The sequence below is a fragment of the Polyergus mexicanus genome, unplaced genomic scaffold (assembly GCF_030449975.1).
Source record: "Polyergus mexicanus isolate NDT 795.1 unplaced genomic scaffold, iyPolMexi1.0 SCAF_310, whole genome shotgun sequence".
In the NCBI taxonomy this organism is placed as follows: Eukaryota; Metazoa; Arthropoda; class Insecta; order Hymenoptera; family Formicidae; genus Polyergus; species Polyergus mexicanus.
Window position 1 is genome coordinate 1 of NW_027223630.1, and position 12,685 is coordinate 12,685.

The following is a 12,685-nucleotide window of genomic DNA, read 5'->3' on the forward strand; positions in this document are numbered from 1 at the left end:
CATTGTTAATACTCGAAATTAGTCTTAAAACAAACTTCTCATTATTTTTTATTACTCATTAATTACTTCTCAAGAAACTGCTTTTAGCGAATCGCTCCGCATAAGTACGGGCAGTAAGTCTGTAATTTCTACCACATTCGCCAAAGGTTATAAGAATATCGACTACTTCTGTAGGCGTATAATTTGCCATTTTACCAGAATTTTATCAGAGTACAAATGTTAAAAAAATACATAAACACTTGTGACTTTGGCACTAAATGGACAAAATTTTGGAGGGATACTTAGAGGAACTCCATCAGATGGAAAGTCCAAAATGTCTCGGTACTTTGCACCATTCAAGTTGCCTAAAGGGCAGGTTACGCTAAAAGCAGTTTCTTGAGAAGTAATTAATGAGTAATAAAAAATAATGAGAAGTTTGTTTTAAGACTAATTTCGAGTATTAACAATGAAAACGTGGTATTTTTATTGTTAATTTATTGCAGAATCGTAAGCATGGGTTCTCAGTAAGAGAAATCGAAGAAATTGAATTTCGTCGATTACAGCGCCATCTATCATGAATCGAGAAAAATGTTTCAGACAAATTGTATGTGTTTTTAGCCAAAGATTCCGAATATGCAATAAAAAATAGGGGTTCCCATTTAAGATTTCAAACTTGCCCCCCCTCACCGCCCAGGGGAAGGGGTGGGGGGGCTCATTTTAACGTCATTGTACGTCCCCCTCGAAATGACAAAATTTTGATTCTAAACATTTTTTCGTAGTGTGCTTATTTTTCGAGTTATTTGGCTGCCTAAGTTAAAATGGGTCACCCTGTATATATACGTCCAAACGAAGAGAGCTTACCGCGCGTTGAACGCGAAAATAATGAGCTTGACAAACAGAAGGCTATAAGTAAGCGTTGCGCTTAGTACGTCCATAAGGAGCGGTAGATTCTGTTCACTGAAATGCACTATCAAATGCTGATACTGAAAGATCTGAAACACCGCCATCGAGAATATACAGAAGAATCGCCGTAAAATTGCGTACGGTGTGCCCGGCCATACGCCGATTGCACGCAGACCCAACTCCACGGAATGACTCACGGCGCTTATCGACTTTATCTCGTTCTTCATCAAGTCAGTCGAATAAAAGCCAGCTTTACAACAATATGATAGCACGTGATTTATCATTAAGTTTAGTTTATTCCGCTTGCCTCTTTTTCTAAATATTATAAGTAACACTACAGTCTACAAAAGAGACATGATTGCGCTAACAGAAAATTATCTAACTCTAATATTGAATGCAAATAATTAACACAGCATTAAAACTACAACACGGTTGCGCTGATGAAACGTCAGATTTCGTATCATCCATTAAAAGACGAGCGTCAAAATTTCCGATCCATAATCTTACTCCTTGTAGTTGATCGGAAGGTCTCAGTAAGACTGTAAAATTCTATATATTGAACAATCAAATAACTACCACCTTCATCGTAATCGACCAATAGAAATTATTTATCGCATATTCCCTTCACATTCCTTTTTTATCTTTGAAATCATGAGTAAAAGCTATAAACCGATGCATCGGTAATTGACGGAGTCGCAAAAAAAAAAGGCAGAGAAATACAAAAGTGCTCGCGCACCCTCATCGTGCATGCATCTTCTGATCGCTGACCATTATTTGCATTGAAAATGTAAAAGAAATATTTTTCACTGTGTAATGGTCTTAAAAGTTCTGAGACGTGCTTTTATCATCATGATGTAAATACTAGGATAAATATGGTAAGATATTGTAAAAAATGAAGACTCTCTCTATCCAATAATTTGAACGTCGTTACCCGCATTTTTTTTTTTAGAAGGCGACGAGAGAAACTATTAATATATTATTTATATATATATATATATATATATATATTTATACACATATATAAATTGTAATTTTATTTCAAGAATCCAGAATTAAATTTTCAAATTTTGCACTCTTATGACTGCACTTAATTGTCTGAATGGCCATTGGATTCGAATTATTACGAATGCAAAAGGGTTAATACAAGACGTCGTTTCGCCGACAGGTGATTAAATCGAGTTTTTGCTTGAATATTGTTACTTTGGCGTTTATCAAGTTTGGTAAAATACATCGATGGAGAAGATCAATATCTTACAATTATAATTTTGTCTGTACGCATTGCGATAATTATCGCGAATCAATACTCTTCAAACGATATACTCGCTGCTCCTTTGCAAGCGTACATTTAATGTGAAATTCTGTTTTCGAATAGGAAAATTATTAATCGTGTAAACGACTGGGACTAATAACAGTATATCCCTCGGCACGAGAAGAAACATAAGCGGCATACACGAAGCACACGTTTGAGCTTTCAATACATCGCGTGCAACACCGACACATACGACGCCGAAGCTTTCACAATCTGCAACATGATAGAAGCAATTACGATAGAAGCCGTCGCGAAACAGGGCGGTCATCAAAATGTCATTTATGATAGCGTTCTACATGTGTGTGAATTTTCCTAGTCACTTTCATTACACTTTGCTAATTTCTCACATCGGCAAATTGCTTGAGGGAAAGATCCGCGACTTTTCCGATTGTGAGCTTCAAATGCTTCTGCGATCTTAGTATCATGAGAAGGACATCTCGATTCTGACTTGGATTCAATTCATACCAGTTTGATTCGTACACTGCATCTCCGATCAATTCGCTCTGAAACGCATGATAAATTCTTGTCGCGAGAACAGCATTGCAATATCTGCATTACGGTATAGTTTATACTGACTTTCGTGCTAAGATGTTCTCCGACGAAACAATATATGAATGCCTCCAAGCTCATGACGATGTAAAAGAACACGGACTTTACCAACGTCATCGAGCCACCCGGTACACCGATCGACTGTAATTTTCGAATGCTTTGCGCCTCCCGAGAAAGTTGCGTTACTTTATTGTACTCACGATTACGATGAGAAATCCCAGGCAACAGATAACCAAAGTATTCGACACGAATTGTATTAGCGCGATGTTCGAGAAAAGGGCCTCGATGTTTTTGGAGAACACGATGATCCTCTGATGCCGGACTATTAATGTTTTCATAATGCCTTCTGTGACGCTCTTTTGCGTAATTTCACTAAATTTCTGCCGTACTATATCGATCTGTCCACACGCGTGAAGAACCTGCACGTCAGTGATACGTGTTCTCAATTAATTTCATTAAATTAAAATTGCACTATGAATGTTTTCTTGTCTCATCTTAATTTTTAGTATAATTTTCTTTTTCATATTATATAATTAATATTTAATTTTCGAATTATATATAATTAATTATTGATGTCATGTCTGTTATTTGCTCGCATATATTTAAAATGATTTAAAATAGTATATAAATCTTGCTCCTCTATCTCGTATCTAGTAATCTTTTTGCAGTTTTTTTTTTAATATTGGCACATAATGATAAAGCAATCGCACTTACCAATGTTATCAGAAAGGAATTCAGCACGCCCACCATAGCAGCCGCGCTCGATTGATGAAGAAATTGCGTAATGAGAACAGTCACATATATTGGCGTACGCTCAACCTCAAAGGGTAACTCCATCTTAACGATAAGTTCTCGAGCGTCAGTTTGATTGTCGCCCTTCTGCTTAAGAAGCGCACCGGTGGCATAAAAAAATACCGATATCGTGTGCGAAAAGATTATTATGTTGGAAAAGCGACGAGAGATGTAAGCCATCCTGATCATCGTATACCTGTCCAAAATGTCGCATTCCTCCCAATCCTTGACCATGCGTACTATGATTTCGTTCAGCAGACTATAACGGATTATTTAGAGAGATACTGATCGACATGGTTGTGCGCGACGACACGATTCTTTTCGCGAAACATTATCGCGGTTGGACGAATCAAGGGTAAATTTTACTCGAGTAAAGATCGGGCTTCTTTTATTTTTTTTGCAAGATTTGCGTTCGAAAGTGGAGGATCCGGTATGTGCTCATATTGTCGGATTTAAGTTTGTGCTCACATCAGTGTGTATCGCGACAGAGAAGAGCTTACCGAGTATTGAGCGCGAAAATAATCATTTTGATAAGCAGGAGAGTGTAAGCAAAAGTTACGCTTAGAGCGTCCATGAGGAGCGTAAGGTCCTCTTGCCCAAAGTGCACGATCGCGTACCGATACTGAAATATCTGAAACACCATCATCGATGATATGCTGAAGACTTCGAATAAGATTGCGTACGATGTACCCGGCCATACACCGATCGCGCGAAGACCATATTCCACGGAACGACTCACAGTAGTCATCGATTCCATCTCGTTCTTTATTGAATTCAAATAAATCAGTTTTCATTCAGATCATCAATCGCGATTTGTGATTGATTCTGATTAAAATTCCAAGATTTTTTTTTTTTTTCTACATTATTGATATCTAGAAAGGGACATTAATTTGCAAGACGTAAAATTATTTAATCAACTGATAAATTGATGTTTCGGTTTAAGTATTTTTCGGAAACTACGACACGCGCTAACGAAATGTTAGATTTCGCAGCGTCATGGATTAGAAAGGATACATCAAAAAAATACAGCACCGATCGATAGTCCTGATTCGGTTCACAATCGGAGTCGAGAGGTCTCGGTGAAACTATAAAATTCTACGAACTCGGCGCTCGAGTAATTCTACCCTCACTTCGGCCACTATCAGCTATGTTAATTATTCATCGCGTATTTCCATCGTATTTCTTACGATATCTTAAAAATCATGAACAAAAATTATAAACCGATGTCTCAATAATCGTCGCAATTACGCGTATAAAAGAATAGGCCAGTACGAGGGCACCCTCGTCTACGCATCGCTCGGTGTCCATTATTTGCATTAGAAATGCAAGGCAAATGTATGTGTGCGCCAAATGCACGGCAGTAAAATACGTACGCGGAATGCTTGGAACTTTCAAGTGGCAAAAAAAAATGATAGACGGGAATCGTAAAGCATAAATTCATAAGGTAAAGTCGAAAGCGTAGGGGATGAGAGTTCCTGGGAGGGGAAATCCCTAGAAGAACCGCGCACAAAGACATCTATCTATAAAAAGTACGACGTAATTGTCAATTCTGTTAAGATATATTGATGCAGTTTTTATATGTGACATCATATCTTATATATTCTTGGAACGCCGTTCCAAGAACGATGTGTATACGTACGAAATATATAAATACAATTGCTAGAATCGCGAGAGAATCGTTGCGTTTCTCTTCTAATAGCTACAAAGATATATACGGAGAGGGTATATTGCCTCTCTTCTATTATTCGCAATATCTTTAAGACATAGCATGCAGCACGGAGACATAAGACGCTGATGCCTTAATAATCTAGAAGAAAATATAGAGACTTGTTCTTTGTGCGAGTCTAATTCTTTGCGAAAAAGCAAAAAAGTCTAATATAAAAGTTTGACGAAACAAGAAGAAATTGGAATTGTGTTTCATATATGTATACTCGAAATATATCTTTTCTATCGATGATTTATGAATTGAATTAATGGAAGAGAGAGATTAACGCAACATGTATTTCCTTTCAAAGTAAGTGCAAATTTTATATTGTCAGATACACAATAAAGATAAACGTAATTCTCCAAATGTATCTTACTGTCGTGAAACGTTCTAAGGAGAGATCCATAAATTTTCCGATTGTAATAGTCAATTTTCTCTGCGATCTCAAAATCAATAATAATATTATACGACTTTGCGTGGGACTCGAATTGTACCATTTCGCTTCGTACGCTGCATCGCCGATCATTCTACTCTGCAACAATTATTAAATTTAATTAAGAATTATAAGGGAATTACAGAGATAAATATAGCGCTAAGCCTTGAAAAGGTTATTAAAATTATTTGAATTATTGCTTCACATAAAGTATCTGCATTAAAAAGTTTTTATGCTAAATATTCTCTAGATAGATAAAGATAATTTTATCGAAAAACTATAAGGAGAAGTTACCGTATATTGATACAAAAAGTTGTAGCAAAACTGTGCAAGTGACTGTATTATTCTGACCTTAGCGCTGAGATATTCCCCAGCGTAACAAAAAATGAACGCCTCCAAAGTGATGACAATGTAAAAAAAGAGAGATTTGATCAGCATCGTGGAGTCTTGCGTATCGCCTATCGACTGTAACGTGGTTGAAAATAATGCATGTCAAACGTTTTCAATAACGGCCGAAATGAGAGTACTTTAAAACCCAGATATAGAGTGCCATCAGTTATTTTGGAATGTCGAGTATTTTGACATTTTATCGCATATCGGAGGAGTCGTCAGTATCAAATATAGAAACGTTCGATATATGTAGAACCGCAATTTAATAGTATTTGCATTGCTTCGCGCATCCCACAAAGCAATTACTCACAGTTACAATTAAAAATCCGAGGCAACAGATGACCAAGGTGTTCCACAAAAATTGCATCAGGGCTATATACGAGAAGAGAGTCTCAATGTCGGCGGACAGCGCGATAATTCTCTGATGTCGATGTATTAATGCCTTGACGGTCGTTGTTCGCAAGTCGAACGCGTCGATGTCTGAGGAGATTTCTACCAACCCTCGGCACATTATATCGATTTGACCACCTACGTGAAGAATCTAAAAATAGCGGTCAACGCCCTGCGATGTATTCTCGATATCGTGACTAAACGCAAAGAACAACTTTACGAATATAAAAGTTTATCAATGCCAAAGAGATGATATTATAAACTAATATGTGAAATATCTCTTTCGTAGAATTAAATTCCTATAATTAATATAATTATAATTAATAATGAACAGAAGAAAAAAAATATATATCTAATATGTTGTATAATTTTAAATTTTCATTATAAAAGAGAATGAAAAGCAAAAATGCAGAGAAGTTCATATTGAATTTATCGATTAGACTCACTACAGCGCGTTTTTCATTATTCATAAATAAAGTAAATAAAGTAAGTTATTAATCGCGTGAATAATACGGAGTATTCATTATCTCGAACAATGCGGCGCACAAGTGAAAATATTTGATTGATTTATTTTATTATTCTGCTAAACTTTTTATATAAATTACTCATCTCTATATAACGTAATATATATTAATTCAATCACGAGTAATTTAGAAATTGGACTCCAATCTGTCTCTGGATTTTAAATAAAGTATAAAATAAATAATTTATTCTTTTACTTCTTTTCTTCCGAACAAATTGCTATTACTCGAAAAAGTCATTAATCATAAAAAAAGTAGAAAGATAGATTTATATTTTCGTTTTTTTTTTTTCAGATTTATGATGATTTAAAGCATTTTACTCACCAGCGAGACAATTAGAGCGTTCAATACGCCGACTATCGTGGCTGCCGCGAGCTGATGAAAAAACTGCGTGACCATGACGATCTCGTAAACGGGGGAGGCATTAGACTCGAAGGGTAGTTCCATCTTGAGAAACAGCTCCCGCGCCGGCACCGCGAGCTGTACATCGTCGCCCTCGTCGTCGATCTCGTCGGCGTGGGCAACAAGCACGCCGGTGCCGTAGAGAAACACCGACATCGAATAGAGACCGATGATCAGGTTGGAGGAACGATGCGAGACGTAGATCATCCTCGACATCGAGCAGGCGGCCCAGTCGCTCGCGCACTCGCTTCGATCGCGAGCCATAATTGTTAGAATACCGTGGAATATCCTACAAGAAATTGTGCTGTCAGAGACAAAGATAAGGACGACGATTTGGTATTTTTAATTCTTTTTAACTGTCGTGTAAAAAAATAAGATAATCCTTTATTCTCACAATACTTGACATATGTTAAATTGCTCTACAATGCATACGTTAAATATGTGTATGTCATATGTAATTGATCGTTATATAATTGTATTTTTTTGCACAGTATATATAAACTATTTTTAATTTTATCCTATTTTCTTAAAATTTCTGCATCGTTATCGCGAAACGAGAGCTCACCGTCGATTGATCCAGAATATCGTAAGTTTCAGAAGCAGCAGACTGTAGGACATCGTGGTGCTCAGACCGTCCATGAGATGCGACAGATCTTCGGTGCGGACATGTGCGACGAAATAGCGATATTGAAAGGTCTGAGCTATCGTGAGGGTGATCATCCAGAAGGCGCGACGAAGGAAGGCGTAGGACGAGTCGGGCCAAACGCCGATCACGCGGAGACCGATCTCGATCGAGCGACTGACAGTGCCGTCGAGGATGGTCGAATCGATCTTCGAGTCCATTTTCAGAGTTCTACCTTCGAATAGAAACGCTTCCGACCGGAATGTCCCTTTACATCGATATCGCCGCGAAACTTGGAAACTCCGTCGAGAAGCCGCCTATGTATCCCGTGCGGCGATACCGAACACATGGATGAACACGCGAGATGAAAGCGAGTGAATACGAGAAGGTCGCTGCAAGTACTAATCCCCCACCTTCATCGCGAACCAATAGAAAATATCCACAAGATATTTCCAACAAAATAAAATTGCTGGACAAGCTTGCAACAATTAGGTAAGATAAGTGCGAGTATAAATAATGAAGAAGAAGAAAAAAGGAGTGTGAGGAGAACGTACGATTCCTGGAATCACCCTGAATCTTAAAAATTCAAAAGCCATGTATGAGCCCTTCGGATAGATTGTGCGAGATAATGATTGAATAGATCGAGATGCTTTAAAACGATAAAATGTAAAGAAAATGAGCCGCGAGTTTCCCCCAATGACGGGGAGAATTAAATTGCTACGTCTAGATACGGCGAGAGATAATTATTTGCAGCGGGTATAATACATATGTATGTTACTCAGCGTGAGTCACGGAAAAGGCAAAACAACGACGTGCGTATAAATTCAATTTTACATAAATTTAAAATATATTTGTTTTCTTCTTATAAATATAAAAAAATATATAAGAATAAAAAATTATTTATTTGGTAAAACTCGGACTCTACTAACGTCATCAATAGTACTAAATAAACTGAATATAGTATAGAATACACATATGTTTGAAAGTATCTTTTGAACGTCGAGACAAATCGTGATATTTTCTTCGAAACAATTATATTATATCGTATATATTTGTTGAAAGAATTAATTTTTTTTTTTTTTTTTTTAAATTTATTTCTCTACATCTTCTTATATAAACTTTATTTTTTATTTTTTATTTTTTTTTTTACGTATAAGTATAGAAGAGAACAACTCCCGAATTTTTCAGGCAAACTACATATGATGCTACACTTGTTACTGTCCGATACGTCAGTAACTACGATGGATGCGCTTGGCACAAGTAATTGTTATCCGTTGGTCTCTCGTTTAATACATCGCGTGCAGTACTGACATATACGAAGCGGACGCTTTCATCACCTGGTCAAAATAAAACGATAAATTTCATTCGTATAACAGACCGCGTGGATGATTTTATATTTTCCACCTTGTCTTAACAGACATTAAAAAGCTCGACGTTCTATCTCTTGTTCTAGCATACATTCACGAGGGGAAGAACTCTTACGGTCGTAAAACCTTCCAGAGAGAGATCCATAATGTTTCCGGCGGTGATGGTCAATCTTTTCTGCGATCTTAATATCACAAATAATAGAATTCGACATTCGGCGGGTGTGAGATTATACCAGAGCGACTCGTACACTGCATCGCCAATCGATTTGCTCTGAAAAAAAAAAATAGCGAAGAATGAGAGATAGGAATTTATCGATTTTATCTGAATTCGATTTCGAATGCAATAGTCGTTTGAATGATCCAAGATATCTGAGAAGCGCCGGAAAAATTGAAAAAGAACTGTAAGACGTGATATTGAATTGGCCAAGTTCGGTCATAAAAGAATAAAATATAACATTGCATATGTAAAATAAAATATTGTACGCGAACCTTGGCGCTGAGATATTCTCCGACGAAGCAAAAGATGAAGGCTTCCAACGTTATGGCGACATAAAAGATAGCGGATTTCAGCAGCACCACGGTGGCTCGGTCTTTGGCGAGGGACTTTGATGAGAGGATTGGAAGAAAGAGGTGAGAAAAACATAGGAAAAAATTTAGTATATAGTAAGTTGTATATAATAAATCTTGATCGATTAATTAAACGACCTACGCTTATAAACGTGAAGCCGATGCAACAAATAACTACGGTATTTGACAGAAACTGCATCAGCGCGATGTTGGAATAAAGCTCCTCGATATTATCGGAGAACATTATTATTCTTTGATGCCGAGTAATTAGAAGTCTGATACTCGCGACGATTGAATCGTACTGCGAATCTTGGTCATAGCAAATCGCCAACAACTCTCGACGAAGGATATCGATCTGTCCACTCACGTGAAGTACCTAAATGCATTAGTACCTAAGTTGCAAATCATATTAACAAAAATCCAAAAATATTCAAATGTAAGAGATATATAGGATTAAAAAGGAAGATAAATTTCAATTAATATTCGCGGAAGAATATCCTTTAGACTTATTGTCTTTATATTTCACGCAAGAGATAAAATCGATAGATCTCGGAGAGTGACGTATCGTCTACTTTTCATCGATAAAACTCACCAGCGTGATGATCAAGCAGTTTATCATAGCAACTAAAGCGGAAATCGACACTACGTGAAAGAACTGAACGATCGCTAGAAACTCGAAGAGGGGCGAGGCATTAGTCTCGAAAGGAAACTGCATCTTTAAAGGTAGTACTCTCAAACTGTCGTTGAGATTCTCCTCAAGATTTGCCGAGTGTCGCATAAAACTGGGCGCGGTGTAACAAATCGCAGCGGTAGCATTGATGCTGATCAACATGTTTGAGTAGCGACGCGATAGATTGGCATTGCTCGTCATGATACGCAACACCGATCGGTCGCGATTAAGAACGTTGCTCCAATCCTCGTCCATCGCTAGCAGAATATCGTAAAATAGCCTATAGAAAATCGTTCGCATATTTTGCATAAAAAATAGAGAGAGAGAGGGAGAAAACTGTTGTTTTTAATCGTTCAAAGAATTTTTCCCTACCTGCGATGCAACCAGAGAGAAATCAACTTGAGAAAACCAAGGTTGCAAGACAACGCGATGCTGAGCGCGTCGATGAGATTCGAGATGTCGTCGATGACGAAATGATCAAAGATATACGCGTACTCAAAGTACATCATGATCACCAGGCTCGTCATGTACGCGAACCAAGTGAAGGTTCCGTACGGCAAGCCCGGCCAGATTCCGACGAAGCGGAGACCGAACTCGACGGAAGTGCTGATGGAAGTCGCACGCATTATCTCGCATAGAATCGGAACGTTTCTCGACGTCGGGAAGTTGAGCTATTACCGGGTGAGTGACGCTACTCGGAAATTATGATATGATATGTCGACTATGCGTTATTGGTCATTATCGATCAGTCGCAATTATGCGCCTATTCTCCTGCCGTTCAACGGCAAAAAAGCGTACGTTACATTTGCTCGATGATTACGGATTATTGCAAGGAGAAAACATAATCGAAACAGACATAATATATTGAAAACGAAGGGAAAGGGAACATGAATTATTCACTTAGAAAATGTGTAGTTTGTTATGCGACACCGCGCATACGCAATAATAAATGCCGATATCGAAAGACTTGTAAAGTAGAAGGTAAAAGTAGAAGAGGGTAAAGAAAAGGGAGTGCTGTGAAAAAGAATTGTGAAAAGATCTATATGAGTGCAGTGTAACTTATCGTTAGAATTATACACATCATAATTTTACTTGTTATTTAAAGAAAAATATAAATTATATTTGTCATTAATTAAACGTTTCGTTGTTATATATCTTAATGCACAAAAGATTATATAACACACGCTAACTTAAGTTATAAAAGAATTTATTAATTTGTAGTTACATCGAAAAATAATATAATTTAAAGAGAAAATCGCATTTTTGGATAGAATGTAATTTTCCCTTAAATAATTCATTAATATAACACACATCTCTAACATTATATTGCGCAGAATAAGCGCGTATGTATTGCGTTAAATTGCGTTTTATCGCAATAATTGATATATCATATTTTAGGAAATAATTTTTGATTTTCCTCTTTTTTTTACGATTAATTTTATAAAACAAATAAACAACAATTCTTCTACGAGTGAGTAATTCATTGCATACAACGCCGATATATATACAATGCACAGAAGCTTTCATGAACTGCATTTAGAGAGTGTGTGAATTGCTATTATAAATCGTGCTATTATGATATCGTGTGTATAGTTATACGAAGGCCACAGAATGATTTGCATCGTAAACTGTTTACACGGTCTGTTCCGTGAAGTTTGTTTGAAACATGTTTATCCATGAGCAGCATTTTGTATGCATAAAAATGAATCTTACGCTGGTGAATCTCCTCAGAGAAAGATCCATCATCTTCCTAGCGTGATCTCGTCAATCTCTTTTGCGATCTCACGATCGGAAATAAAACAGCTCGATGCTGGCTGGGTGTCATATTGTATCAGACTCGTAAACGACGTTCGCGAGATCACTTTACTCCGGAAAACAACCCTCCGAATCCAATGAATCTGTATTTGTATTATAAGAGCGATTCTTCTTTCCGAGAAGTTTAATTCAAAACAAATAAATTTACAATAGCACGATTAAAATGTTTGAAGAAAAATTCTTTGCATTGAGATACTCGCCGTTGAAGAGACAAATACTTTCAGGATAATCGCGACGTAAAATAAAATGGATTTCATTAATATTACTCTTC

General features: G+C 37.0%; 2 protein-coding genes and 1 long non-coding RNA gene across 4 annotated transcripts; 1 reads left to right on the forward strand and 2 right to left on the reverse strand.

Moving 5' to 3' along the window:
* Positions 1–1,960: 1,960 nt before the first annotated feature.
* Positions 1,961–8,855, reverse strand: LOC138944606 (odorant receptor Or2-like). Of its 2 annotated transcripts, XM_070315423.1 has the most exons (9): positions 7,939–8,855; positions 7,296–7,662; positions 6,371–6,601; positions 4,033–4,163; positions 3,455–3,791; positions 2,941–3,159; positions 2,768–2,881; positions 2,539–2,694; positions 1,961–2,404 (listed from the first exon to the last, which is right to left on the reverse strand). In XM_070315423.1, the coding sequence occupies exons 1-9, from the start codon at positions 8,214–8,216 to the stop codon at positions 2,354–2,356; spliced, it is 1,884 nt and encodes a 627-aa protein (XP_070171524.1). In that variant the 5' UTR covers positions 8,217–8,855; the 3' UTR covers positions 1,961–2,353. The 2 variants fall into 2 exon arrangements, with proteins under 2 accessions (XP_070171524.1, XP_070171525.1); XM_070315424.1 differs by lacking the exon at positions 1,961–2,404 and having other exon boundaries at positions 2,557–2,713.
* Positions 7,275–11,298, forward strand: LOC138944608 (uncharacterized). Its single transcript, XR_011448840.1, has 4 exons — positions 7,275–7,709; positions 7,965–8,807; positions 9,184–9,992; positions 10,120–11,298. It is a non-coding gene; the product is annotated as an uncharacterized lncRNA (long non-coding RNA).
* On the reverse strand, positions 9,150–11,298 carry LOC138944607 (odorant receptor 10-like). Its single transcript, XM_070315425.1, has 6 exons — positions 10,972–11,298; positions 10,522–10,879; positions 10,072–10,305; positions 9,852–9,965; positions 9,478–9,633; positions 9,150–9,332 (listed from the first exon to the last, which is right to left on the reverse strand). The coding sequence occupies exons 1-6, from the start codon at positions 11,223–11,225 to the stop codon at positions 9,282–9,284; spliced, it is 1,167 nt and encodes a 388-aa protein (XP_070171526.1). The 5' UTR covers positions 11,226–11,298; the 3' UTR covers positions 9,150–9,281.
* Positions 11,299–12,685: the final 1,387 nt, after the last annotated feature.

Coding starts and splice junctions, on each gene's coding strand:
- LOC138944606 (XM_070315423.1), bottom strand. CDS start 8,216: ATGGACTCGAAGATCGATTCGACCATCCTCGACGGCACTGTCAGTCGC. Junction 2,882..2,940: donor TGGGATTTCTCATCGTAATC/GTGAGTACAATA, acceptor CGAAAATTACAG/TCGATCGGTGTACCGGGTGG. Junction 2,405..2,538: donor CCCTCAAGCAATTTGCCGAT/GTGAGAAATTAG, acceptor ATCATGTTGCAG/ATTGTGAAAGCTTCGGCGTC.
- LOC138944607 (XM_070315425.1), bottom strand. CDS start 11,225: ATGCGTGCGACTTCCATCAGCACTTCCGTCGAGTTCGGTCTCCGCTTC. Junction 10,880..10,971: donor TCTCTCTGGTTGCATCGCAG/GTAGGGAAAAAT, acceptor GATTTTCTATAG/GCTATTTTACGATATTCTGC. Junction 9,966..10,071: donor TCGGCTTCACGTTTATAAGC/GTAGGTCGTTTA, acceptor CTCTCATCAAAG/TCCCTCGCCAAAGACCGAGC.